We start from the raw sequence: 26,855 nt of genomic DNA, 5'->3' as shown, positions 1-26,855 counted from the left end.
ATTTAGACTGGTGAATAGACCAGAGCCACACACTTGATTTGGGGTGTATTTTGGTCTTTTAGAAGAAACTGCCTCCCAAAATTTTAAATTTTAAAGAAAGAAAAACACATATATACAAAAATAAGGATAAACATGATGAAGGGATGGAATGTGACTGTAAAGATGAAAATTTAAAAATATTCTGAAACAGGAATTGATAAGAAGTTGAAAAAGAAAGAAAGAAAAAGGAAAGAAGGGGATCAGGTTGGAGACTAGAACAAAGCCATGCACTAGATTTAGGGTATATTTTGATCTGTTAGAAGAAACTGTATCCCAAAATTTTAAGGAAAGAAAAACCTATCTGTATATTAAAAAAATAATAATCATAAAGTTAAATACCAACAAAGTGATAGAATATGACTATAAATGAAAATTTAAAAAGATTTTTTAAAAAATTATTGATAAAATGTTTAAAAAGATTAAAATAGGAAAGAGGAAAAAAATTTTAAATGGAATAAGAAAAAAATAAAATTAAAAAAATTAACTTTGAAAGACTAAAGAATCATGGGAAAAAAGCCATGAATTCTATATGTTGCATTCCTTTAGCTCTGGAATTCTGCAGTTCTCATTGATTAGTGAACTTGTTCTTAGCTGGAGGTGCTTGCTAATCTTCTGGAGGAGGGGCCTGTTGAAGTGATTCTCAAATGTCTCTAACCAAGGTGGAATAGCTCCGCCCTTGCCAGGGGCCAGACTAGGTCATCTGCTTGGGTTTGCTCTTGGTCACTTTTGTTCCTTAAACACTTTCTATACAGCTTTGGAGGATGGAAATGAAAATGGTGGCCTTCCAATCTCCGGCCCTGTAGAAGCTGAGAGCACAGGGCCCCCCTTCTCATTGCACCCACAGAGAAAAGCAGTCAATCGCTGCTGTCATCCCGGTTTCTGGCCACACTCCATGCTCACTTGGCCTGTGACCAAGCATTTCTATCTCTGGTGCATGGCCCCAGTTGGAGTCTCCAAACCTAGCAGATTCCTGCAGCATGCTCCCATGCCATTTTTCCTGGAGGAGGAAGGAGCAGGTCTTCTCCCTGGATCTGCCACTTGTGGGGTCCCTGCTTGAAGAGTAGTGGCCTCACTGTGCCTCGGATCACAGCTTATGGTAAGCCCCAGCTGAGAGCCCCCTCCTCAGCTCTGTGTCTGCAGCCAGCTTTCCCGCACTGATGCTTGGCAACTCTGCCACATTCAGATACCCCTGGTCTTTTTGTGACCCCATGGTTCCTGAGATCACACTGTCCCACAAGGGCTCCACTTCCCGCTTAACCTCTGGAGTGATGTCCCTCAATGGAGCAGACTTCTAAAAGTTCTGATTTTGGCTCTATTGCTCTACCACTAGTCAGGAGCCAGCCCCTCCCCCCATGGTCTATCTTCCTGTATATCTCCTTGGATTCCCTTCTCTGCATATCCCGCCCTCCAGAAACCGATTGCTTTTCTATTCCTAGAATTGGTGCTCTTCTTTTTTGATCTCCTGTTGAGTTTGTAGGTGTTCAGAATGGTTTGATAACTATCTAGCTGAACTCCTGAAACCTGAGGATATTTAGGTCTTCTACTCCTCCACCATCTTGCTCCACCCCCCTCCAAGTTGCATCTAGGTTTCCCTTTACAAAAGGAAAAAGTAATCAGATCTTCCATATCCATTGCATATGGATAGTAGATGGTACAAACAATTTTAAAATTTTATTTGATAAACATTCATGAACAAATATAACATACTTGTTTTTTTCTAAACTTCACAATGTATAAATCTTAATGGTATATTTTCATTAATGTCTTTGCATCATTTGTATTTTTACTTTATATTTTATTTATATTGTTGTAAATCTGATAGTACATTATTAGATTTGCCTTAAATAGGCAATGGAATTTTAAAGGTTTTTAATATAAATATTTACACTTACCCATTTACTGTTTCCAAGGACTTTTCAATTCTTCAAGCACATTCAAATTCCATGTGGGCATTTTCTTTCTATCTGAAAAACTTCCTTTTGTACTTTTTGTTTCACCTTGTGATGAGCAGTTGTCTCAGCTTTTGTTTTTAAAATGTTTTTATAAAAATGTATTAATTTGTGAAGAATATTTTCACTGGAATTAGAATTCTACATTGGGAATTTTTTCTTTCAGCCATTCAAGGATGTAATCTAGTTGTATCTAAGCTTACATTTTCTGATGAGAATACAGTGTCATTCTTATTATTCTATTCATCCCAATAATATAATGTTTCCTTTATTCTTTGAGTTTCAGACATTTTATATGTTTTTATTTTATATGTTTATATTTCATATGTTTATATGATTTTCCACAGTTTGGCTGAAATGTATCAGGACACATTTCTTTTTTAATTTATCCTACTTGCATTGGCTGTGATTCTTGAGTCTATAGCTTACTGTGTTTGGGGAAATTTTAAGAAACCTTTAGATGTTGTCTCTTTTTAAATATTTTTTTATTGAATGTGTTTGCATTTTAAAAAATGATACACAGTTACATTCACTCTGTGGTATATAACTCAATGAGTATTGAAAAAAATGCACATACTCTCGTTCCCACTGCCAGTCATGATACACAATAGATCTATCACCTCAAAATTTCCCTCTGGCTGCCCCCTTCATATTCATCCCCCACTGCCAATTCCTGGCAACCAATTATCTGTTCTTGTTCCTATATATTTGTCTTTTCCAGAATGTCATATACAGTACATAAGAATTTGAGACCCATTCCTGTTGCCATGTTTTAATAGGTCAAGTCATGTGTTCTACTTACTAAGCCAGCTAGGTGCAGCTAAATAGTTCATTCTTTTATTGTTAAGTAGGCTTTTTAAAAAAGTTTTTTATTTAAATTTTAGTAAGTTAACATACAGTGCAATATAGGTTTCAGGAGTAGAATTCAGTAATTTGGGGTACCTGGGTGGCACAGTCAGTTGAGTGCCTGACTCTTGGTTTCTACTGAGTTTGTGATCTCAAGGTTGTGAGATCGAGCTCTGTGTCCAGACTCCATGTTCTGCACAAAGACTGCTTAAGACTCTTTCTCCCTCTGCCCCTCTCTCATACCTTCTCTTTCTCAAATAAATCTTAAAAAAAAAAATCCAGTAATTCATCACTTACATGCAACACCCAGCGCTTATTATAAGTGCCCTCTTAAAGATGATCACCCACCTAGTCCATCTCCCACCATCTCTCTCCATCAGCACTTTGTTTTCTATCCTTAAGAGTCTCTTATGGTTTATTTCCCTTTTTCCTTTTTTCCTATCTTCCCATATGTGCATCTGTTTTGTTTCTTAAGCTCCATGCATGAGTAAAATCATATGTTATTTGTCTTTCTCTGGTTGACTTATTTCACTTAGCATAATACATTCTAGCTCCTTCCACATTGCTGCAAATGGCAAGATTTCATTCTTTTTAATGACTAATATTCCACTATATTGATATATAGATATGTATAAATATTTATTTATTTATATATCACATCTTTATCCATTCACCAGTTAATGAAACATATGCATATAGGCTTTTGTGTATATGTAAGTTCTCATTTTTGGTTGATAAATATCTAGGGATACTATTTAATTTTACAAGAAATAGCCAAACTATTGCTAAAGTGACTATGCTAGTACTCCTTCTCATTCATCTACAAGAGTCCCAGTTTCTCTGCACAGATGCTCCATATTTCACAAGCGTACTGTCATTTTTGTTCTGTTTTATTTGATTTTTTGTTTTGCCAGTTGCAGATGTCTAATGATATCTCCTTGTGATTTTTATTTAACTTTTTATCTTGAAGTAATTATAGATCACAAAGAGTTGCAAAGAAATGCAGATGGAAGACCTGTATACCCCTTACTCAGATTCTGTGAGCGTTAACATGTTTTATTACTATAGCACAGTAGTAAAACAAGGAAATAGGCGTTATTAAAATGCACGGACCATATTCAGATTTCACCAGTATACACATGCACTAATTTGTGTATATATGTATGGGTGTATAAGCACATATGTGTGTGTTTGTATTTAGTTTCATGCAGTTTTACATGTTCAAATTTATGTAACCACCACCACAATCAAGATACAGTAGTGTATTATTACTATATAGCTCCTAGTATCACCCCTTTATATAGCCATACTGATCCCCTTTTCTGCCATTTCTAACTCTTGGCAACCACTACTATTTGCCTCTAATTATGTTATTTCATGAATGTTATATATATGGAATCATGCAGTCTGTATCTCTTGGAGATTCACTTTTTTCTCTTCCATAATTTCTATGAACTGCATTGAAGTTCATTGCATGGATAAGTACTTCGTTTCTTTTTATTGATGACTAGTATTTCTTTGTGTGGATGTATCAAAACTATTGAAGGACATTTGAATGTTTTGCCAATTTTAGGTATTACGGAGAGATCTGCAGTGAACAATTGTGTAGAAAACTCTGCATGAATGTAAAATTTTAATTCCCCAAGAAACATCCCCAAGAGTGCAATTGGGGGGGTCAATGGAAACCCATTTATATTTTAAAAGTAACTACCAAACTATTTTTCAGAGTGACTGTAACATTTGGCATTCCCACCAATACTATATGAATGACCCAGTGTTTTGGCATCCTTACTAACATTTGATGATATCACTTTTTTTCCATTCTATTAGGTGTGTATTAATATTTCATTGTGGTTTTAATTTATATTTCCCTAATGGATAATGATGTTGAATATCTTAAACATGTTTATTTGGCATCTGTATATTCTCTTCAGTTAAAAATCTGTTCATATCTTTGCCCATTTTCTTATACCTGCTTTTTATATTTATTTATTTACTTTTTTAATTTTGTTATGTTAGTCACCATACAGTACATCATTAGTTTTTTATGTGTTCCATGATTCAATGTGTATAACACCTAGTGATCCATATAATATGTGCCATCCTTAATACCCAGTCACTGGGCTAACCCATCACCTGATGCCCCTGTATTCTAAAACCCTCAGTTAGTTTCCTGGAGTCCATAGTCACTCATAGTTTGTTTCTCACTCTGCTCCCCCCTTCATTTTCCCCTTCTTTCTCCATGCTATTCCTTATGTTCCACAAATAAGTGAAACCATATGATAATTGACTTTCTCTGCTTGACTTATTTCACTTAACAAAATCTCCTCCAGTTCCATCCATGTTGATGCAAAAGTTGGGTATTCATCCTTTCTGATGGCCAAGTAATATTCCATTGTATGTATGGACCACATCTTCTTCATCCATTCATCTGTTGAAAATCTTTGCCCACTTTCTAATTAGAATTTTTAAATGTTGAATTGTCAGAGTTTTTCTTTGTTTGTTTCCTAGATATATATGTTTTTGAATATGTGATTTGAACACATTTTTTTCCATTTCTATAAATGGTTTTATCTCAGAACCCAACTTCTTTTAAATTCTTTTTCTGATAAAGTTTACTTCTTTTCCTTTTTGGATCATGCTTTCTGTATCAAGTGTATGAACTCTGTCAACCTTAAGTTTTGAAGATATTCTACCATGATATCTCTAAAAGGTGTGGTTTTGTGTTTTACACTGAAATTCATAATCCATTTTGTGTCACTTTTTGTAAAGGGTGGGAGATTAAATTTTTGACTAATGTCACTTCAAATGTTCCACCATAATTCTTTGAAAAAGCTATCTCTCATCTTTTGAAATGTTTCTGTCCCTTTGTCAGTAAGTAATTGGAGATTTCTGTATTGGTGTATTTCTCATTTCTCTATTCTGTTCCATTGATCTGTGTGTCATTCTCTCCACCATTTCTATGCTGTTTTGATTATTGTAACTGTATGGTAATCATTGACATTAGGAAGAGTGATTCCTCCCAATTTATTCTTCTTTTTCAAAATTGTTTTTGCTATCCTAGGGTATACTTCCACATGCATTTTAGAATAAGTTTATCTTTGTTTAAAAAATTTTGCTATTATCTTGATATAAACTATGTTAAAACTGGGGAATAATTTAGGAAGATTTTACATCTTTACTGTATATTTTTGAACCTTCTAATCTATGAATATGGTATGTCACTTCATTTATCTAGAATTTGTATGATTTCCTGCATGAGAATTTTGTACTTTTCACCAGATACTGTACATGGGTTTTTAAATTTTTATTTATTTTATTTTATTTAAATACAATTAATTAACATATAACATATTACTAGTTTCAGAGGTAGAGTTCAGTGATTCATCATTTGTATATAACACCCAGGGCTCATTACAACAGGTGCCCTCATTAATATCCATCACCAAGTTACCCCACCCCCCTCCCTTCTAGTGACATTTGTTTCCTAGAGTTAAGAGTCTTTTATGGTTTGCCTCCTCTCTGATTTTGTATTTTATTTTTCCCTCCCTTCCAGATGTGATCATCTGTTTTGTTTCTTAATCCCACATGTGAGTGAAATCACACGACAATTTGTCTTTTTCTGATTGACTTATCTCACTTAGCATAATACTCTCTAGTTCTAGCCATGTTGTTGCGAATGGTAAGATTTCATTTTTTGATGGCAGAGGTAATATTCCATTGTGTATATATACCACATCTTCTTTATCCATTCATCTGTCTATGGACATCAGGACCCTTTCCATGTTCTAGCTATTGTGGACATTGTTGCTATAAAGATTGGAGTGCAGGTGCCCCTTCAAATAACTATGTTTGTATCCTTTGGATAAATACCCAGTAGTGCAATTCCTGGGTCCTAAGGTAGCTCTATTTTTCATTTTTTAAGGAACATCTATACTGTTTTTTGGAGTTTCTGAAGCAGCTTTTTTTCCATTGGATATCTTTCCCTGCTTTGTCAAAGATTGGTTGACCATAGAGCTGAAAGGGTCCATTTCTGGGTTCTCTATTCTGTTCCATTGGTCTATGTGTCTGTTTTTGTGCCAATAATATACTGTCTTGATGGTCACAGTTTTGTAATAGAACTTGAAGTCCAGAATTGTGATGCCACCAGCTCTGTATTTCTTTTTCAACGTTCCTTTGGCTATTTTGGGTCTTTACTGTTTTCCATACAAATGTTAAGATGATTTGTTCCAGCTCTGTGAAAAATGTTGATCATATTTGGATAAGGATTGCTTTAAAAATATGGGTTGCTTTGGGTAGCACAGACATTTAACAATATTTTTTCTTCCAATCCTTGAGCTCAGAATGCTTTTCCATTTCTTTGTGTCTTCCTCAATTTCTCTCATGAGTGTTCGACAGTTTTTAGAGTACAGACCTTTACCTCTTTGGTTAGGTTTATTCCTAAGTATCTTAAGGATTTTGCTGCAGTTGTAAATGGGATCAACTCCTTAATTTCTCTTTTTTCTGCCTCATTGTTAGTGTGCAGAAATGCAACTGATTTCTGTGCATTGATTTTTATATTCTGTCATGTTGCTGAATTCCTATATCATTTCTAGCAATTTTTTGCTGGAGTTTTCTGGGTTTTCTACGTAGAGTATCATGTCATCTGTAAAGAGTAAAAGTTTGACTTCTTCTTTCCTGCCTGGGTTGACTTTTACTTCTTTTTGTTGACTGGTTGTCAACACTAGGACTTCCAGTACTGTGTTGAACAGCAGTGGTGAGAGTGGGCATCCCTGTGCTATTCTTGACCTTAGGGGAAAAGCTGTCCAATTTTCCCCATTCAGATTCATCTTTGGTATTGGGTTTTTTGTATATGTCATTTATGTTATGGAGGTATGTTCCCTTTATCCCTACACTGTGGAGAGTATTTTTTAATCAAGAAAAGATGCTATATTTTGTCAAATGCTTTTTCTGCTTCTGTTGAGAGGATTATATGGTTTCTGTCCTATCTTACTAATGTGATGCCTCACATTGTTGGTTTGTGGATGTTGAACCATCCTTGCATCCCAGGAATAAATCCCATCTGGTCATGGTGAATAATGCTTCTAAATGTACTTTTGGATCCTATTAACAAGTATCTTGTTGAGATTTTTTTCACCCATATTCATCAGGATATTGGTCTGCAATTTTCTTTTTTCATGGGGCCTTTGGTTTTGAGAGCAACGTAATGCTGGCCTCATAGAATAAGTTTGGAAGTTCTCCTTACATTTCCATTTTTTGGAAGAGTTTCAGAGGAATAGGTATTTTTCTTTATTTTTTAAAACATGTTTTGTAGAATTCTACTGGGAGATTATTTGCTCCCGGACTCTTGTTTTTTGGGAGACTTTTGATTACTAATTCAATTTCTTTGTTGATTATGGGTCTGTTCAGGTTTGTTTGTTTGTTTGTTTTTCCTGCTTCAGTTTTGGTAGTTTATATGTTTCTAGGAATGCATCCATTTCTTCCACATTGTCTAATTTGTTAGTTTATAATTTCTCATAATATTTTCATAATTTGTTGTATTTCTTCAGTGTTTGTTGTGCTCTATCCTCTTTCATTCATAATTTTATTTATTTGGGACATTTCTCTTTTCTTTTTGATAATCTGGCTGGTGTTTATTGATCTTATTAATTTTTTCAATGAACCAGCTCCTCATTTTGTTGGTCTGTTCTACTGTTTTTCTGATTTCTATATCATGGATTGTTGCTCTAATCCTTGTTTTTTCTCTTCTCCTGCTGGATTTAGATTTTATTTGCTGTTCTTTTCCCATATTACTGAGGAATAAGGTTAGGTTGTGTATTTGAGACTTTTCTTATTTCCTGAGATAGGCCTGTATAGCCATATACTCCCTCCAAGGACTGCCTTTGCTGCTTTCCAAATGTTTTAAACTGTCTGGTTTTCATTTTCATTTTATCCATGTTTTGTTTTGTTTTGTTTTGTTTTTTTAATTCTCTAATTTCTTGGTTGACCTATTCATTCTTCAATAGGATGATTTTTAACCTCCATGTATTTGTTTTACTTCCAAATTTTCTATTGTGATTAGGTTCAAGTTATAAAGCAATGTTGTCTGAAAATATGCAGGGAATAGTCCCAGTCTTTTGATGTTAGTTGAGACCTGATTTGTGACCTAGTATGTGATATTCTGGAGAATGTTCCATGTGCATTCGAGAAGAATGTGTTCTATTGCTTTAGCTGTTCATCCTAATATATATCTGTGAAGTCCATCTGGTCCACTATGTCATTCAAAGCCCTTATTTCCTTGTTAATCTTCTGCTTAGATGATCTATACATTGCTATGAGTGGAGTGTTAAATTCTTCTACACTTTTGGGGGGGGTGGTTAGGGGCCCATTTGCTTTATTGCTTACGTTGCATATTCAAACAAATAAATAAACTCCACTTTAAAAATGTAAGGAACATAAAAACCTCTGTGCAAGTTCTGTATTATTTTTAAATTTCTACTGGCTAATAAAAGTATTTCCACTATGGAACTGGAGCTATCTAGAAATGCACATGATGAATTTTTGTCATCAGGATACCTGAAACATTATTGTATCTTAACTCATGATACAATTGAACAGTTTCAAATCAAATGTCTCTATGTGAATAATGATTATAACTATTGTTACAGTTGCAAAAATTTTATCAGTTTAGGAACATAGTAATAGTCCGATCCCCAAATGTTAATTATATAAAATCTTAAGGAAGAAAAACAGTATTTAGCTGCAGCTGTGTCCCATTTCTTTAAAGGGATATTTGGCATTCTTAGTCTTCCTTCTTTAAGTCATGTTGATTTGCAAAGGTCAGTGTTATATGACACTGAAGACCGTGGACAGATACTGTTTGTAGGACACCTGAATCCAGACATTCTGATCCATATCGTAGCACCTGAATGTAATGGTCAACCTCTGCAAAATGATGCAGCCCTGGATGAAGTTGTCAAATGTGATCTACCCATCATTGTTCAAATTTGCAAATGAAGATGTTGTGAAACTGGTCAGAGAGCTGGTACCCAAAACCAGCTTTGTTTGAGCTAGTTCTTGAGCTTGCTTGAGCTAGTTCTTGTCAGTCATCCCAGAGTTGTCCATGTCATAGGTACAGAACACATTCTGCCAGTCTGTGAGGTACTTCCACATGCCAGTGAACTCATTGACCTTCATGCCAGCCTTGTTCTCTTGGTCAAACTTAGATACAATTGACGTGATAGTCACTGGATTAAATGGAGTCCATATGCTTCCAGAAAACATTCCACAAGAAGCTTTGGTCCAGCAGTGCCTCGCCTTCAGCTAGGACAGTGGGAGCTGGTTGGGGCCAGCAGGTAGGAGTAGGCATCCATAGGCCTAGGGGACTGCTGGATTGCAGAGGCCCAGGGCATCTCCACTTCCACCAAATTCTCCTATACTTTGTTATTGTATTATTTTCAATGTGTTTCTTTAATTTTGTTATCAATTGCTTTGTGTAATTGGCTTCTCCAATGTTAGGGACATAAATATTTACAGTTGTTAGATCCTTTTTTGAACAGGCCATTTTCTTATGATACAGTGTCCTTCCTCATTTCTTATTATAGTCTTTGGTTTAAAATCTACTTTGTGTGATATAAAGACAGCTACCTCTGCTTTCTTTTGATGTCCATTAGCATGATAAATAGTTCTCCACTCCCTCACTTTCAATCTGGAGGTGTCTTTGGGTCTAAAATGAGTCTCTTATAGACAGATATATAGGATGGGGTCTTTGTCTAACCTGATACTTGTGTCTTTTAATCGGAGCATTTAGTCCATTTATATTCAGAGTAATTATTGAAAGAAATGAATTTAATGTCATTGCATTATTTGTAAAGGTCACTGTTTCTGTATATCTAAAGGTCACTGTCTCTGTTTCTTTCTGGTCTATGTTAGTTTTGGGCTTCCTCTTTGCTCAAAAGATCCCCTTTAATATTTCTTGGAGGGCTGCTTTAGTGAGCACAAGTTCTTTTAGTTTCTGTTTGTCCTGGATGCTCCTTTCCTTCTCTTCAAGATGACACCTTGCCAGATAAAGTATTTTTGGCTCCATATTTTCCTCATTTAGCACCTTGAATATAATGCTGGTTCTTTCTGGCCTGCGGGTCTCTGTGGACAGGGCTGCTGCCAGTCTTATGTTTCGACCTCTGTAGGTTAAGGACCTCTTGTCCTGAGCTGCTTTTAAGATTTCTCTTTATTTCTGAAATTTGCAAGCTTCACTATAATATATAATATAATAATATAATATAATATAATATAATATAATATAATAATGTCAAGTCATTAACTTATTTTTATTGATTTTGAGAGGGATTCTCTGTTTCCTGGACTTGAACACCTCTTTCCCCAGATTAGAGAAGTTCTCAGCTATAATTTGCTGCAATATACCTTCTACTGCTCTCTCCCTTTCCTCTTCCTCTGTGACTCCAATTATTCTAATATTGTTTTGCTTTATGGTATTGCTGATCTCTTGAATCCTCCCTTTGTGATCTAGTAGTTGTTTTTCTCTTTTTCTCAACTTCCTCATTCTCCATCATTTTGTCTTCTATATTACTGACTCCTCTGCCTCATATAGCAGTTAGAGCCTTCAGTTTTTATTGCCTCTCAGAACTATCTTTTTTTATTTTGGCCTTTTTAGATATTAGTTTTTTTGTTTCTCCATAAGGGATTCACCCGTGTCTTCTCTGCTTTTTTCAAGTCCAGATAGTATCTATAATCATTGTTTTGAATTCTCAGTATGTCATCTTACTTATATCCATATTGATTGAATCCCTGCCAGTGAATACTCCCTCCTGTTCTTTATTTTGGGGTGAGTTTTTCTGTCTTGCCATTATATCCAGAAAAGATTAGATGAATGAGAGAGAAAATTCAAAATAGCAAAAGCAACAAACTAAAATACACACTAAACACACTAAAATACACACTAAACATATGAGAAGAAAATAGAAATAAAAAAAAGAAAAAAAAATGAGAAAAAAAATCAATCAAGAAGTAGAATAGAACACAACAATATACTAGATCCTGGATATATTTTTGTCTGTTTGTTAGAAGAAATTGATCCCACAATTAGAAAGAAAAGTTATATATATACAAAAATATAATTGAATACAATGAAAGGAAACCAAAAAGTTAAAAACATATGTATAACATAAATGTAACAATAAAAATTTTAAGATTTTTTTATTTTTTAAAAATGATATTTATTAACATATAATGCATTATTTGCCCCAAGAGTACAGGTCTGTGAATCGTCAGGCTTACACATTTCACAGCATTCACCATATCACATACCCTCCCCAATGTCCCTAACCCAACCACCCTCTCCCTAACTCTCCTCCCCCAGCAACCCTCTGTTTTGTGAGATTAAGAGTCTCTTATGGTTTATCTCCCTCCCAATCCCATCTTGTTTCATTAAAAATATTTTTTAAAAGAATTGATAAAAATAAGAAAAGAGCTGAAAGAGAAAAAATATATAAAACTGAAGGACGAAAGAATAATAAGGAAAAAACATGAGTGCTATATACTGTTTTCCCCAGGAGCTGACATTTTGCATTTCTCTATGATCAGTAAACTTGGTATTAGCTGGATGTTACTGTTGGTCTTCTGGGAGAGGGACCTATTGCCCTGATTCTCAGGTACCTTTGCCTGGGGGAATTGCACCACCCCTTGCCAAGGGGTGGGCTCAGTGTAAGTGGTTCTGGATTGCACCACATGGCACACTGGTTTGCTCCCTGAAGGATTTTAGTACCAATGGGGGTAGGGGCTAAAGATGATGATGTCCTGATCTCTAGCCCCTGAGCTTGCTTCCCCCACGCTTCAATGAACCTTCACAAAAAACAAAAACAAAAACAACAGTCAATCACTCTTCTCTCCCTAGTTTTCACCAGAACTCTGTGTTCACCCAGCCTGTGACCAAGCATTTTTATTTCTGGCATCATACCCTGATTAAGTTCCCAAACTTTACAGACTCCTGTGGTGTGGATCCATGCCATTCTTCCCAGGGAAGGGTGGGGAGGGGACTCACTGTACTTCTGCCCTTTGCTGGACCCCTGCTCAGAGAGCAGGTGCCCCACCATACAGTGGTTCATGGTTTATGGCAACACTGAGCAGAAAGCTGGTGCCTAGTTTTGCTGTTTTCAGTTAGCTTCCCTCCTCTGATGCTTGGGAACTTTGCCACATTCAGGCACCCTTGTTCTTTTTGTGGCCCTGGGGATCCCGAGACCATGCTGTCCGACCTGGGATTCTGCCTGGCTTTGCCACCTGAGCCTTTCAGGCAGTGAAATCTCCCACAACAATTGACTTCTAAATGTGTTCTACTTCTTATAATACTTCTCAGTAGCGTGCTTAAGTCAGATCCCTCCTTTTCCACCCCCTACAGTTTATCTTTTGTTATATCTCCCTGGTTCATGTCTCCACACCTCCTACCTTGCAAAAAGTGGTAGCTTTTCTATTTGTGGAATTGCAGACACTTTTCTCAGATAGTTCATTGGTTTTTCAACTGTTGAGAATGATTTGATGACTAGGTGAATACCAGGGACCAGATGATAATAGGGTTCCCTATTCCTCTGCCATCTTAACTCTATCCAGATACTGTACATGTTTTATTTCATATTTTGTTATTTCCTTTTCTTTAGAGCAATTGCAAATTGTATTGTACACATAGAACATATTTTTATATTTATAAACATCAATCAAAATGTTAATTTTTATATTTATTACTTCTACACCATCTATTTTCAGTCAACTTTGTATGCATATTTTTCCACTTGTGAACCATAACAAATAAATATTTGTGTCCAAGTGTTGTAAAAAGATGAAAGGATACTGTCCTAGATCTTCTTTACAATGCAGAATGTTCCAGATATTGGTGACAAAATATTGCCTGATAAAGTATGACTAACTGGATGAGCATATTTTATTTCTTTTTTTATCATTAGAAATACTCTGTTTGGTCATTGATTCTTGAGTAGGAGAAAAATTATGAAAGCATCTGAACACTCATACTATGAAATTTCATTTTTATAATCCGTTTCAGTATCACCATGACAGTTCAGATTTCTATTCTTTTTTATTTTCCATTTGTCTGATTAAAAATTATAAAATGTCTTTCTCCATTGAACTTTGCTTTGTCATTATGGGTAGTAAAAGAAAATTTCTGAATTCTCAGTCATGCTCAATAGAAGCTAAAATAAAAAGACCCAAGGTTGACTCCAGGGCTCTTCTGTAACTTCTTGAAAGTTGACACATTACTTTGGGTAACCACATAGGAAAACTGAGATTTTTCAGTGAAATGAAATAGGGATCCAAGAAACAAACCAATAAGGTTGCTATGATCATTCAGTGAAAGAATTTTCTTCTCAACTAATGGTACTGGGATAATAGGATATCAACATGCAAAAGCATGAAGTTAGACCCTTACATCATATACAAAAATTAACTTGAAATGGATTGTAAAGATTTACATCTAAGAACTAAAGCTATACAATTCTTAGAAGAAAACATGGGAAGTCTTTATTACATTGAATGTGGCAACAATTTCTTGGATATGATGCCAAAGCACAGACAACAGGAGAAAAAAATAGATAAATTGGAATTCATCATTAATTAATAAATGTTGTTCATCAAAAGACACTATCAACAAAAATATAACCCAGTGTTTATAAATATTATATCTGAGGAAGGATTAATATCCAGAATATATAAAGAATTGTTACAACTCAATAACAAAGAAATGGCCTAGTTAAAAAATGGACAAAACACTCTAATAGACATTTCTCCAATGAAGATACAATAATGGCCAATGAACACATGAAAAGGTGTTCAGCATCACTAATTGTTAAGAAATTGCAAGTCAGAACTATGAGACTCCAATTCACACCTATTAGGATGGCTATTATGAAAAAATTAAAAAATGTCAAGTGCTGATAAGGATGTGGAGAAATTATAATCCTTGTGCATTGCTAGTGGGAATATAAAATGCTGCAACCTCTGTGGAAAAAAGTATGGTGGTGCCTTATGGAATTAAATATGGAATCACCATATCCTCCAATTCCACATCTAATTATATACCCAACAGTATTGGAAGCATGGATTTAAACAGGTATTTGTAGACCCATGCTTGTAAGAGCATTATTTACAATAACTAAAAAGTACAAACATTCAAGTGTCCATTGACAGATAAATGGAGAAACAAAATGTAGTATACACATATAATGCACTATTATTCAGCTTTAAAAAGGAATGAAATTGTGACATATGCTACAACATGGATGGAATGTGAAGGCCTTATACTAATTAAAATAAGGCAGTCACAATAGAAAAAATATTGGATAATTCTGCTTTTATGAGGTACCTAGAATAGCCAAATTTATAGAAAAAAATAGAAGGGTAATTGTCAGAGGTTGGGTGAGGATTGGAAATGGTAAATTAATATTTAAGAAGTTCCACCTGGGGGGAAAATGTTCTGGTGTCTGATGGGGGTAATGATGCACACTTAAAAATGTTTAAGATGAAAAACTTTATCTGTTATGTATTTTAACACAATAAAAAATTAGGAAAAAAATCCCTTTATGATATTGCCAAAAATAACATAATATTTTGAATTAATTTTGTGAAGGAAGTATAAGATAAACCATGAAAACTAAAATTACAATATTGACTGAAAGATCTGCATAAAATATAGACATGCCATGTTCATGTAGTAGAAGTTTCAATATTGTTAATACAGAAATACTTCACAAATCAATCTACAAATTCAACATAATTCTTAACAAACCCAAGCAGTATTTTTTTTTGCAGAAATTGACAAGCCGACCATAAAAGTCATACAGAAATTCAAGGTACATGGAATTTTATAAACAACCTTGAAATCAGTTTCCAACCCACAGAATGGGAGAAGATATTTGCAAATGACACTATCGACAATGGGCTGATATCCAAGATCTATAAAGAACTCCTCAAACTCAAAACACAGAACAGATAATCATGTCAAAAAATGGGCAGAAGACATGAACAGACACTTCTCCAAAGAAGACATACAAATGGCTATCAGACACATGAAAAAATGCTCATCATCATTAGCCATTAGGGACATTCAAATCAAAACCACATTGAGATACACCTTACATCAGTTAGAATGGCCAAAATTAGCAAGACAGTAAACAAGTGTTGCAGAGGATGCGGAGAAGGAGAACCCTCTTACATTGTTGGGGGGAATGCAAGTTGGTGCAGGCACTTTGGAAAACAGTGTGGAGATTCTTTAAGAAATTAAAAATAGAGTTACCCTATGACCCTGCAATTGTACTACTGGGTATTTACCCCAAAGATACAGATGTAATGAAAAGAAGGGCCATCTGTACCCCCATTTTCATAGCAGCAATGGTCATAATCTCTAAACTGGGGAAAGAGCCAAGATGTCCTTCAACAGACAAATGGATAAAGAAGATATGGTCCATATATACAATGGAATATTCTGCTTCCATCAGAAAGGATGAATATCCAACTTTTGTATCAACATAGATGGGACTGGAGGAGATTATGCTGAATGAAATAAGTCAAGCAGAGAAAGTCAATTATCATATGGTTTCACTTATTTGTGGAGCATAAGGAATAACATGGAGGACATTAGGAGAATGAAAGGAAAAATGAATTGGGGGAAATTGGAGGGGGAGACAAGCATGAGAGACTGTGGACTCTGAGAAACAAACTGAGGGTTTTTGAGGGGAGGGGGGTGTGGAGACAGGTGACCTTGGTCGTGGGTATTAAGGGCATGCATTGCATGGAGCACTGGGTGTGGTGCATAAACAATCTTGGAACATTGAAAAAATAAAATAAAATAAAAAGAAGCCTCGAAATTTCTTTCAAGAACATGCTTCTTAATTCCAAAACACAATACAAAGGTAAAATAATCAAGATGGTGTAGTACTGTCTTAAGGATAAGGATAGACATTAGTTCAATGGAATAGAATAAAGAGTCCAGAAATAAAACCTCATGCTTGTAGCCATAGATCTTTGACAAGGATACCAAGACAATTTAATGGGAGGAAAGAATGGTCTTTTCAACAAATGGGAGAAGTAGATAACCACATGCAAAAGAAAGAAGTTAGATTGCTACATCACAATATTCATAAAAATTAGCAGAAAATGGATCATAGATCTATATGTAAGAGTTGAACTTATAACAACACACATAACTAAATTTGGGGGGACTTGGCATAGGCTATGTTTTAGGAAACACCAAAGCATAAGTGGGTAAAGTAACAATAGACTGATTGAACCTCATTGAAATTAAGAACTTCTGCACTGTGAATGATACAACTAAGAAGACAAACTACTGAATGAGAGTAAATATTTGCAAATCATATATCTCATATGGGACTTGTATCCAGAATATGTAAGCAATACTTACAAGTTCATAATTTTAAAAAAGACTAGTCAATTAAAAATGGGAAGATATTTAAATATATATAACTCCATAAAAATATACAAATGGCCAATAAGCCTATCTTTAAGATAATTGTAACAAAAATACAGGCAATGCATGTTAGTGAGAATGTGGATAAATTGGGATCTCCTTGATGCCCTTTTGTTCAGCACTGCTCCAACTCTGGTGTCTCCTTTCCACTCTCTACTCAGTAAGAGCTGCTGTTGAATTAGCTCTAGGTTATCTCATAGTGTGTGTGTGTGTTTATATATCTTTCCCTTTCCCTTCAGTGCTTCACCATGCAGATTCTAGCCATTAAAACTGTAGTGAATACTTTCTTCTGACTCCTTAACTCAGTGGGAATTCAGCACTTTCCCTAGGACTTCCAATTCTCTGTGCTGAGATCAGTAAATTGTCCATGGGTAAAATTGGATTTTTATAAAATCAATATCATGTTTCCTTCCTTCAGATGTTATAGTTTTGCATTTTTTGTTGCTTTCCAGAAACCATTTATTTCAAGTATTTTGTCCTATTATATATTTTGTTATGAGGATTAATCACCATTTAATAAAAAATAATCATCATAGCCAAAGCAGAAGCTCTTTCTTCCTTAGAATAATGGATATTGCCAAATTAATCCAATAATGATTAGGTTCAGGTTGGTTAATGAGTCTTTGGAGTAATTAAGCACATGAGAAGGAAGCTCCACTTCCAGTATGATATAATTTTTAGTTATGGTGAATAGATGCCTGGGAGATGAGGCAGGAAAGGATAGCTTTAAAAGTATTGAGTTCTACCATAGCCTAAGCCCTCTATATATTTGCTTAATTTTAATATTTTGCATATATTTGTCAATTTATTTCCTTTAATACATGTAACATCCTGAGTCACTTTCTTTTAGGTAAATCACTTCTTATCAGCATATAATTGGATTTTATGGATTTTATGTTTTAAAGTTACAGAATTTTTATCTTTCTTTGAGAGACACTAAATTCATTTGCATTTAGTATCATAATTGTTTTGGTGGTGATTCTGATTGCTTAGTTTAGTCTTTTATGTATTTACTTGTATAGTTTATTTTGTTTAATTGGAACAATGTTTCTTAGGTTTTTCTAATTTTCTGTAATGTCTTTATAACATCTAGAGGAATATTTATTTTTCTAAGTAATATAGTCAAAATTAGAATAATATCACCTTATACAGATAATATGGAAATTTAACTTAGTTTATAGTCATTATTGTTTTTTAAAAGTAGTCATCAATTACATCAGTAATTTTTTATTAAATTAGTTTTTTCATATTAAATTAGTTTTAAAATACTTTTTTGTTTTACTTTTTTAATGGAAGAAATATTAGGTAAGTATCAATTTAATGTATACTACGTAGCTCATAGAAGGGAATGTAATAGAATAAAATATATATGATAAAGCACATAACTAAATATACATATAAAGATTAAAAATAAATGTATATCAGTAATATAGATAGCTAGATATACATATACATATATACATATAATTATAATGGACTTTGGGGAATAGTCACACAACACAGGAAAATGCTTTTAATTTTCTCTAATTTTCTAATTTCCTGTAATGTCTTTATAACATCTAGAGGAATATAAATATAAAAGCTAGGGATTCAAATAATACAGTAAGAGAAGACTTACTGTATTATTTGAATCCCTAACTTTTATATTTGAAATCACTAAAATATTTTTAATATAATTCTTGAAAAAGTTAAAAGATACTCTCACGTTTTCAGCTCGCGAGAAGTACCTGCCTATAAAACGACGCCCTCCTTCTCGAAAAAATAACCTCTTGTTTGGTTTCTACATTTTTCTGCCTCTCCTTGTTTTAACCGCCATCATTGCTTTTAAATGCAATAAAAAAAGATTTGGGGACCGAGAGGGAACAGCAACTGAAGGGTAAGTAAACTTTTTATTATTTATATTTAACATTAAAATGCATTGCAAGAAGAATTCAAATGTAATTAAGAATGTTGCAAGTAGGGATTCTTGGATGTAGTGTGTTAATATTTTGAAATATTGAGCCTTAGTATATACCAACTTGTTTCTAAATTTGTCAGTCAGATATCCTTTATGTTGTTATAGGTCGGAAACAACTGAAGATACTTAGTAAGTACATAGGACCTTTCAAGTAGAAAACCATGTTAACTATAATTTCTTCAGGAGTAATTTCTACTTCCCAAGCAACCCCACTTTCCTTGCATTGACATTCAGTTGTGCCAAGGAGATTAGTAAAGATAGAGAAGGAAATTTTGTGACTAGAATATGTAGAAGATGAGAAAAATATAAAAAGAATATAAGATATGAAAGAAAGAACACAGATCACAAAGTCACAAACCATTTTACACTTAATATTGTTCATGTGTTTCAAAAATTAGAATTAAGTTACTTGCACAGCTATTTTTATATTTTTGGTAGAGCAGAGCTTGATTAGGTCTTTTATTTTAATTAAATATAATTTACATATGATATATTTATATTTAGTTTCTGGTGTACAAAATAATGATTCAATATTTTTTATATATTACAAAATGAGCACAATGTCTTGTTAATGTCCATCACCATACATAGTTAACAAGTATTTTTTCCCTCTGATGCTGACTTTTAAGATCTACTCCATTAGCAAGTTTCAAAGATGTAATACTGTATTGTTAGCTATAGTAACTATGCTGTATATTATATACCCATGATTTATTTATTTTATAGCTGGAAGTTTGTACCTTTTGGCTCCCTGAACCCATTTTGCCCACTCTGCACACTCATCTCTGGCAACCATCAATCTGTTTTCTGTATCTAGGAGTTTGTTTGTTTATTTAGTTGTGGATTATACATAAAAGTGAGAATATATCATAGTTGTCTTACTCTGTCTGAATTATTTTGCTTAAATTAAGCACAGCTTTTTTCTTTACCATCACACCTACCGTCACACCAATACAAACCATAATTTTGCTAGTGGATGTTTAGGAAAATGAGAATGCAGAAGTAAAGATAAATAAGTGGATCTTGTTGTTCCATGCTAAAGGAAAATACCTTTTTTTCTTACTTGGGTAGATGGAGATAAAATAATATAAAATTTCCATCGATATCTCCCTTTCTCAAGTTAGTTCATTTTATTTCTCAACAAGTTAGTAAGCAACCAGTTAAAGTTACCGTAATTTGTACAGATATTTCCATAATAATTAAATTGTTATAATTTATTTAATTGAATGATGTCTGGCATAAGCCTTCCACTGCTCTTACTTAAGACATCCTGGAAAAATCTGAATAGTTGCTAGAAACAAATCTGACTTTTGGAAGAAATGTTATACTAAGGGATCATTGGTCATAAATAACAAAATCTGGTTATAACAGCCCAAGTTTTAGATCAACAGTAAGTGGTTTTAGGGTCACAAAGGTAAGTTATTATGTAGAGCTGAAGTCCAAAGGAATGGTAATGAATTAGATATTCAGGAAATTGATTATTCTTTCCATCACCCAAGGACTTAATGAATGAAAACATCTCTTCTTATCTATCAATTCCCTCCAAAATGACTTCTCTGCTTGCACATAGTCCAGCATACCTATCTCAATCCTTCCTAGATTCATTTTCAAAGAAAATACTAATAAGCTGTCCAGAGCCAATGCTTCTTAGTTCACATTTTCAAGAGATAAAGAAAATAGCTGTACAAATGTATCCAAATTCAGCTAATCTTCTGTCTGGATTTATAGTTCTGAGTTAGGTGTTCAAACCTGATCTCATCATCTGTGGCCAAGGAATTGTTGCCATGTAATAGGAACCTGAACACTCCTCTTCAACAGACACTGAGTATGTATAGAAGCCAAAGGAAAACAAAAATGGAGGCTATATAAATTCCACAACATACAATATTGTAGCTGAAAGATATAGAGGACTCATTTAGGACCTCAAAAAAAGTGAATAGTTATTTACATAGTTAATTGATAGAACAATAAAATTGGAAATATGATAACCCTAAAAGTAACGCTATTTTTTTTAACACAGGTTTATATCAGAAGACAGCGATAGTAACAGCACCATGTCATAGAGTTAAAGGTGAATTGAAAGAGTTAAATTATTTAAAATGATGTTATTCATGAAAAGGCTTTTTAAAAGAAATTTAATAATACTTCACTATAAGGAAGCTATTATTCTACATTTCATCATATTGATTCTTATTTATCAATATCATATACTAAAATAAAGACCAAAAGCGTTTGATAATTTTGTTTTATATTAATTTAGAAATGTTAATATTAACTAATATTAGCTAGAGATTAGCTAGAGATTTATTAAGCAACATATTTATAATGAAAAATTACATTAAAGAGAATTTAAATATATTCTTAAAATATTTATGAGCAATTATGCATCCCTCTCTGACACTTGAGATTCCTATTAGTAGATATACACAGATTAACTCCTGTGTTTATATTTATTCTTCACTAAGACTCCATGGTTATTGTTATTCTCATACTAAAATGAGGAAACAGACATGAAGAATTTAAGTAATTCCCTGTGAATTTTAGCAAGTTTCAGTGAGTTTTGAACTAGAGTTTCACTTAAGACAACCAGACTCCAAGGTTAAACTCTTAAGAACTCTACAATTTTGACACATAGCCTGCTATATCTGGTGAAGGGGAATGGAATTTACATTTATTGAGGATCTATTAGATGCCAGGCAAAATGATAAATTAACTGTCCCTCCAGGGTAGAAAGATAATTCTTTGCTAAAAGAAGGAATAAGTTTGGCATCTGTATATATTCAATATACGTACCTATATATTCTCTCTTTCTCTCTCTCTCTCTCTCTCTATATATATATATATGAATATGTCTGTATGTATTCAAATTTATGAGACATATACATAAATAATAATATTTGACATATTAGACATATCACTGGGAGTAAATGTAAAAATTCAACCATGAGTGAAAATAAGAGTTCATCCAATTACTACTGTGCCATTCCTCCACATTTTACTTTGATGGAAAGTTAATTCAATGGATCTCTGTTTATTACCATCTGCCACCAGAGAAGACATTTATAAATACTACCCTACATGTAAAATGGTCTTATTTCTCAGTAAGGGTAAATGCGAGAGTTGGTGGTGAGGAAGGAGCTGGATAGAGGTTTTGAATATGATTGAAAGAGTGAGCCCTATTCAGCAAGGGATTTGTAAGCAAAGAGTTAGAGGAGGTGCAACTATTTACCCAGTTCAGATGTCTGAAAGTATGCACTTGACTTCCCAGGGTCAACTCACAGGAGGCTTTTACTAAAATGTAAAGGATACAGTGCAGCTAAGAGAAGGCAAGCAAGCAAGAGACACCACAGAGACACCTCATGCACAAGGCCTCAGGTTTCCTTATTTTGAATTGTAAACAGCCCATTACAAATCCCACTGCCATTGTCTTGGCAAAAAGTGAAACCAGGCATCCAGGCTTTCCCAGAGAGAAAGACAGAGCTTTTCCATTCCAGCTGTAAATCAACTCTTTCTGATACAGGTGTAGAGCTGGCAGAGGTATGCATGCATACATCTGGGCAGGAGCTTTCCAAACACGTGAATGATCCAATGAAAAAATAAGTCAGGAATATTTGATGAATAAAAGCGAAGTTAATTTAGCTGGAGTAGAGTTAGCAGGCAGCTTGTGGTAGTAAGTCAGACAGTAAACACCTGTAGACTGTGGGAAGTCTTAGGGGCTACCTGTGTTTTATTCTCAGTGAAAGGGGGAAATCACTGGAGAATTAAAGTTTCAAGCCTATGACTTCCACCTTAAAAGGCTGGTTTGTTAAAGGATGAATAAAATAAAAGTCTGGTTTGTTGAAAATAGTCTGTATAATGACAAGAGTATAAGTAGAGAAACCAGTTAGTGGCGAAACTACTGCCATGATCCAGGAGGGAAGGGGCGGTACCTCTGACCAGGGATAGTAAAGATGGTCTTAGGAATAAATGTTCAAGGTGACTAACAGAATGAATTGACAGTGTGAATATAAAATATAAGAAAAAGTGCTTAAATAATGTTTATTGAAAAAGCAGTAAGATAAGCAAGGTTAAATGTAAACACAGGCTTGTTTTCAAAGTTGTGTTCTTAGTACATTTTAAAATGTACATTAAAATTTATGAACAATTTGAGAGAAAAATCTGCACAGGTAATGGTGAGCCAAGACAAGTGCCTGGTATGCTCTGGCCAGTAGTTTGTTTTCTCATCTGTGAGAAAGTATTTTTCCTATAAAGTATTTTTGAAGTGGTAAGGGAATGATTCAGCATGGCATGGTTTTCTTTTTACAAACTTTACTGGGATAAAATAGGGAAAAAGTCAGTCAGACTCAGTAAGAACCAGAGGCTAGTGAAACAGCTATGAGACTAACGAATACACAGAAATGCTGGAGGAGGCAGAATCAGGTAAGAGGAAAGGAACAGGAAAATTTTGGGAGATATAACAGAGGTAGACTCAATTGAAGGGGCGACTGGGTGGGTATACTTTGAGAGAACTACAAAGACTTAAACATTTCTGACACAATGGATGACAACAACTTTTAGTCATGACATATTGTGTAGCTAGGTCAGCACCAGTTTGTGTTGGTGTTGACGTGGAGGGGTGAACAAAGAGTTTGGTTTTGAACATGTATATGCATGTGAGACACCTGTTGGAAATGCACAGAAGACTTCTGGAAGTATTCTTCCTCTGAAGATAAAAATAGACTAATAGTTATTATTTATTTCTTCACATATTTTTCTTTTCCTCTGTTTCCTTGTTGATGATTTTCTTTTGTCTGCATGAATTGTTAAAACTGTGTAAATGAAATGTATGTGACTACCACTTTATAGTATTTCCCTTTACTGGGGCTGTTGCAGATAATTCAGGAAAAAGAAAGCTGGGTCTAAGAATTTCATGGAGCATAGGCATAGACTGTGGCACTAAAAGCAGTGCTCTATAGGCTAATTACTTGCTACACTTGTAGTTGCACCATAAAATTAGATAGCTTTTATTAACAACTAAAATTTAGTATTTCTTTTTTCTATACTTGTTTCGTGACAGTGACTAAATGATGTCAAAAAGCCAAAGGTTGGAGAAAGAATATTATCAAGACGTTCACTGTTAACAGCTTTGCTCTTGAGTGTGAAAAAAAAAAAAAAATCTGCTATTCTTTCCTTTTGTTATGGCTTAAAGTTTTGAATTTCACAAAAATAAATCCTGGGAGTGAAAATATGTAGGCTTGCGTCTATTAATTGTCCTACCTGCTGTGATCCTCTGGGAAAAAATAAGCAACATTGCCTCTTTTGAACCAGGGAAGATTATATATCCCAAGCTATAAGCATTCCATTGTTCACTGCTGCTGCCCACCCTCTGATGCCCAGGGCCATGCTCACTGCTCCCTTCTCAGAAGACACTCACAGTCCACACCTTTCCAATAACTCATGGTTCCCTGCCTTATCCATTCCAGGCTTTGGGATGTTGATAGGAAATGATGCTAGGTAAGGCCAGCCCCAGAACCCTTGGATAGTCATGAGTAAGATTTTCTTGCTTCAGTGCCTTCCACCCTATCTCCCTCTTACTGAGATAAGTGCATTTCTGCATACCTCAAAGCATTGTACATGGATAAGAGAACCCTCACCCTAGCTGGAGTCTAATGAGAACCTTCATAAAGAATCTCCATCATAAAGATGTTCCTGTTTCAGGGGTGGAAGTACCTCACCACAAAGACCAAGAGATTCCTTTTCCAAAAATCCATCAACAGATAAATGGATAAACGTTGTATGAATAGTGATCTATGCACAATGAATATTATTCAGCCATAAAAAGGAAGGAAACCCTGACACAAATTGCATGAACATTTGAAACCATTGTTCTAAGTGAATAAAGCCAGTCACAAACCCTGTATGTTATTCATTGGTATGAAATACCCAGAACAGAGACATCTAGAGAGACAAAAGTTTAATGATTGTGTAGGGCTGGAGTTGTTTAGGAGGGTACTAAAGAGCTGGGGGTGAGGGGTGGTGATAGCACACATCTGTGACTATATGAAAAATCCTAAAATTATTCAATTGTACACTTTTGTGGGTGAATTGTGTGGAAAAAAAAGTACATATCAGGATCATTCGAACATAACTTTCCTTCATCTTCATTGCACTAACCTATTTTAGGTCATTATGATCAGTAGGCTGCCTTGTTTTAAAAAGAATTTTTGAGGATCCCAGATGTACTACCAGCAGGTCCAAGTTTTAATCTTGACTGGAGTTTAACGTTGCAACTGTTCACACAATTCCTCTGTGCAAAAGGCTGTACTGGAATAAAAGAAGGTATAGATGAGAGGTGGGCAGCAGTTGATTTAGGTTTTGGGTATGTGTGGTTTAAGATTTCTCTTAGAACATAGACATTCTCTTGTCCACTGGGGACATATTTCCTATTTGCCTTGTTGCCCTTCCCACCTCTATAGCGTCCCTGCTAGTATGCTTAGAGTAACTGTTAACAAAACACTTAGGTTTCCTTTCCCTCTCTTCAGCTAATTACAATTTAATGTTATAAGAATAGGCACACAGTTGAAGAAAAGTGTTTTGATTGCCTTGTCCAAGATCAAGTTCAATATTCTTGATTTTTCCTTATGCAAAGAGAAGTCAGCAGGAGCACCATTTAGAAAATTTCTCCCAAGAGTGGTTAACATACCTATTTCCCTCTTTCTCCTCCATCACAGCAAATAAAAAACAGGCATGGAGAATTAAAATTACCAAGAACTTCACCAGAAAAGCAAATCCCGTTCATTTGCCCCTTTGTCACTATTGGAGGGTTTAATCAACGTAAACTTAGCCAGAACAAATCAGTTGTGTGCAAAGACATAAGCTTGTGTCCGCTGTGTCCCGTCCTTAGAGCTGTGGAAGCCGCTGATCTACTCTGCGGCCCTAAGAGTGAGCCAGCGCGAGCTGAAAGCAAGCACAATGCTCACCCGCCCGAATGGGCGAGCGTGCTGGACTTTCCTGAGTACTCCTGACCACGAGCCTCAGAGCTGCCCAACGGCCTTCAGCCTCAGAGGTGCTGGCAGCGCTCCGGACAGCCATGTTCCTTCTGTTTGCATTGCTCTCTGTGTTTGGAGGGCTGTGTGCCCACCTGGGTAAGACCACTGGATCCTCGACTTCCTTTTCCTTTTGCCTCCAAGCAGGGCCAGACTTCTGGGGGAGCAATTTCTTTTTCTCTGGGACCCCTACTGCCCCCACTCCCGGATTCCCTGCTGGTGCCTTCCCCCTGCATCTCTCCCTCCCGCAGGTTAGAGTAGGTGACTGAGGATGTTATCGAAAGCATCCACACTCCGCATCAGAGGTGGGAAGGTCCTAGTGGCTGAAATGCAGCCAGTCTTCCTGGGTCAACCCGTCTATGGCCAGAGGTTCTGGAGGTGTGAGCATTGCCCTCAATTTATTCCTCAGAGTCCCAAGGAAACGGGCCCCTGATGTGGTTCTGGAAACAAACAAGATGGTCCTATAGAACTGTAATGTCTAATTTTTATTTATTTGTTTGGATCTTAGCCGTTTCCAGTGTGCCACTGAAAATCTAGTGAAAGCTGTGCACCAA

The 26,855-nt window shown here is 35.1% G+C and overlaps 2 protein-coding genes and 1 pseudogene across 2 annotated transcripts in view; 2 read left to right on the top strand and 1 right to left on the bottom strand.

The window, feature by feature from the left end:
- The window catches only part of LOC116855330 (A disintegrin and metallopeptidase domain 3-like), a 116,545-nt gene extending 92,160 nt beyond the window's left edge, over positions 1–24,385 (top strand). Inside the window, exons 19-21 of the mRNA XM_032838002.1 lie at positions 19,033–19,195; positions 21,297–21,347; positions 24,333–24,385. Of these exons, the coding sequence (XP_032693893.1) occupies positions 19,033–19,195; positions 21,297–21,339 (206 nt within the window). The 3' untranslated portion in view covers positions 21,340–21,347; positions 24,333–24,385. The remainder of the gene's footprint in view (positions 1–19,032; positions 19,196–21,296; positions 21,348–24,332) is intronic.
- LOC116855319 lies at positions 9,660–10,097 on the bottom strand (annotated as a pseudogene).
- Positions 24,386–26,345: 1,960 nt separating the features above from the next.
- The window catches only part of ADAM18 (ADAM metallopeptidase domain 18), a 186,232-nt gene continuing 185,722 nt past the window's right edge, over positions 26,346–26,855 (top strand). The window contains exon 1 of the mRNA XM_032838071.1: positions 26,346–26,400. Coding sequence (XP_032693962.1) covers positions 26,346–26,400 — 55 coding nt within the window. The remainder of the gene's footprint in view (positions 26,401–26,855) is intronic.

This window comes from Lontra canadensis, unplaced genomic scaffold (genome assembly GCF_010015895.1).
Source record: "Lontra canadensis isolate GAN:19392208 unplaced genomic scaffold, GSC_riverotter_1.0 scaffold101, whole genome shotgun sequence".
In the NCBI taxonomy this organism is placed as follows: Eukaryota; Metazoa; Chordata; class Mammalia; order Carnivora; family Mustelidae; genus Lontra; species Lontra canadensis.
Note: the sequence above shows the minus strand (reverse complement) of the source record. Positions and strands in the feature narration are given on the sequence as shown.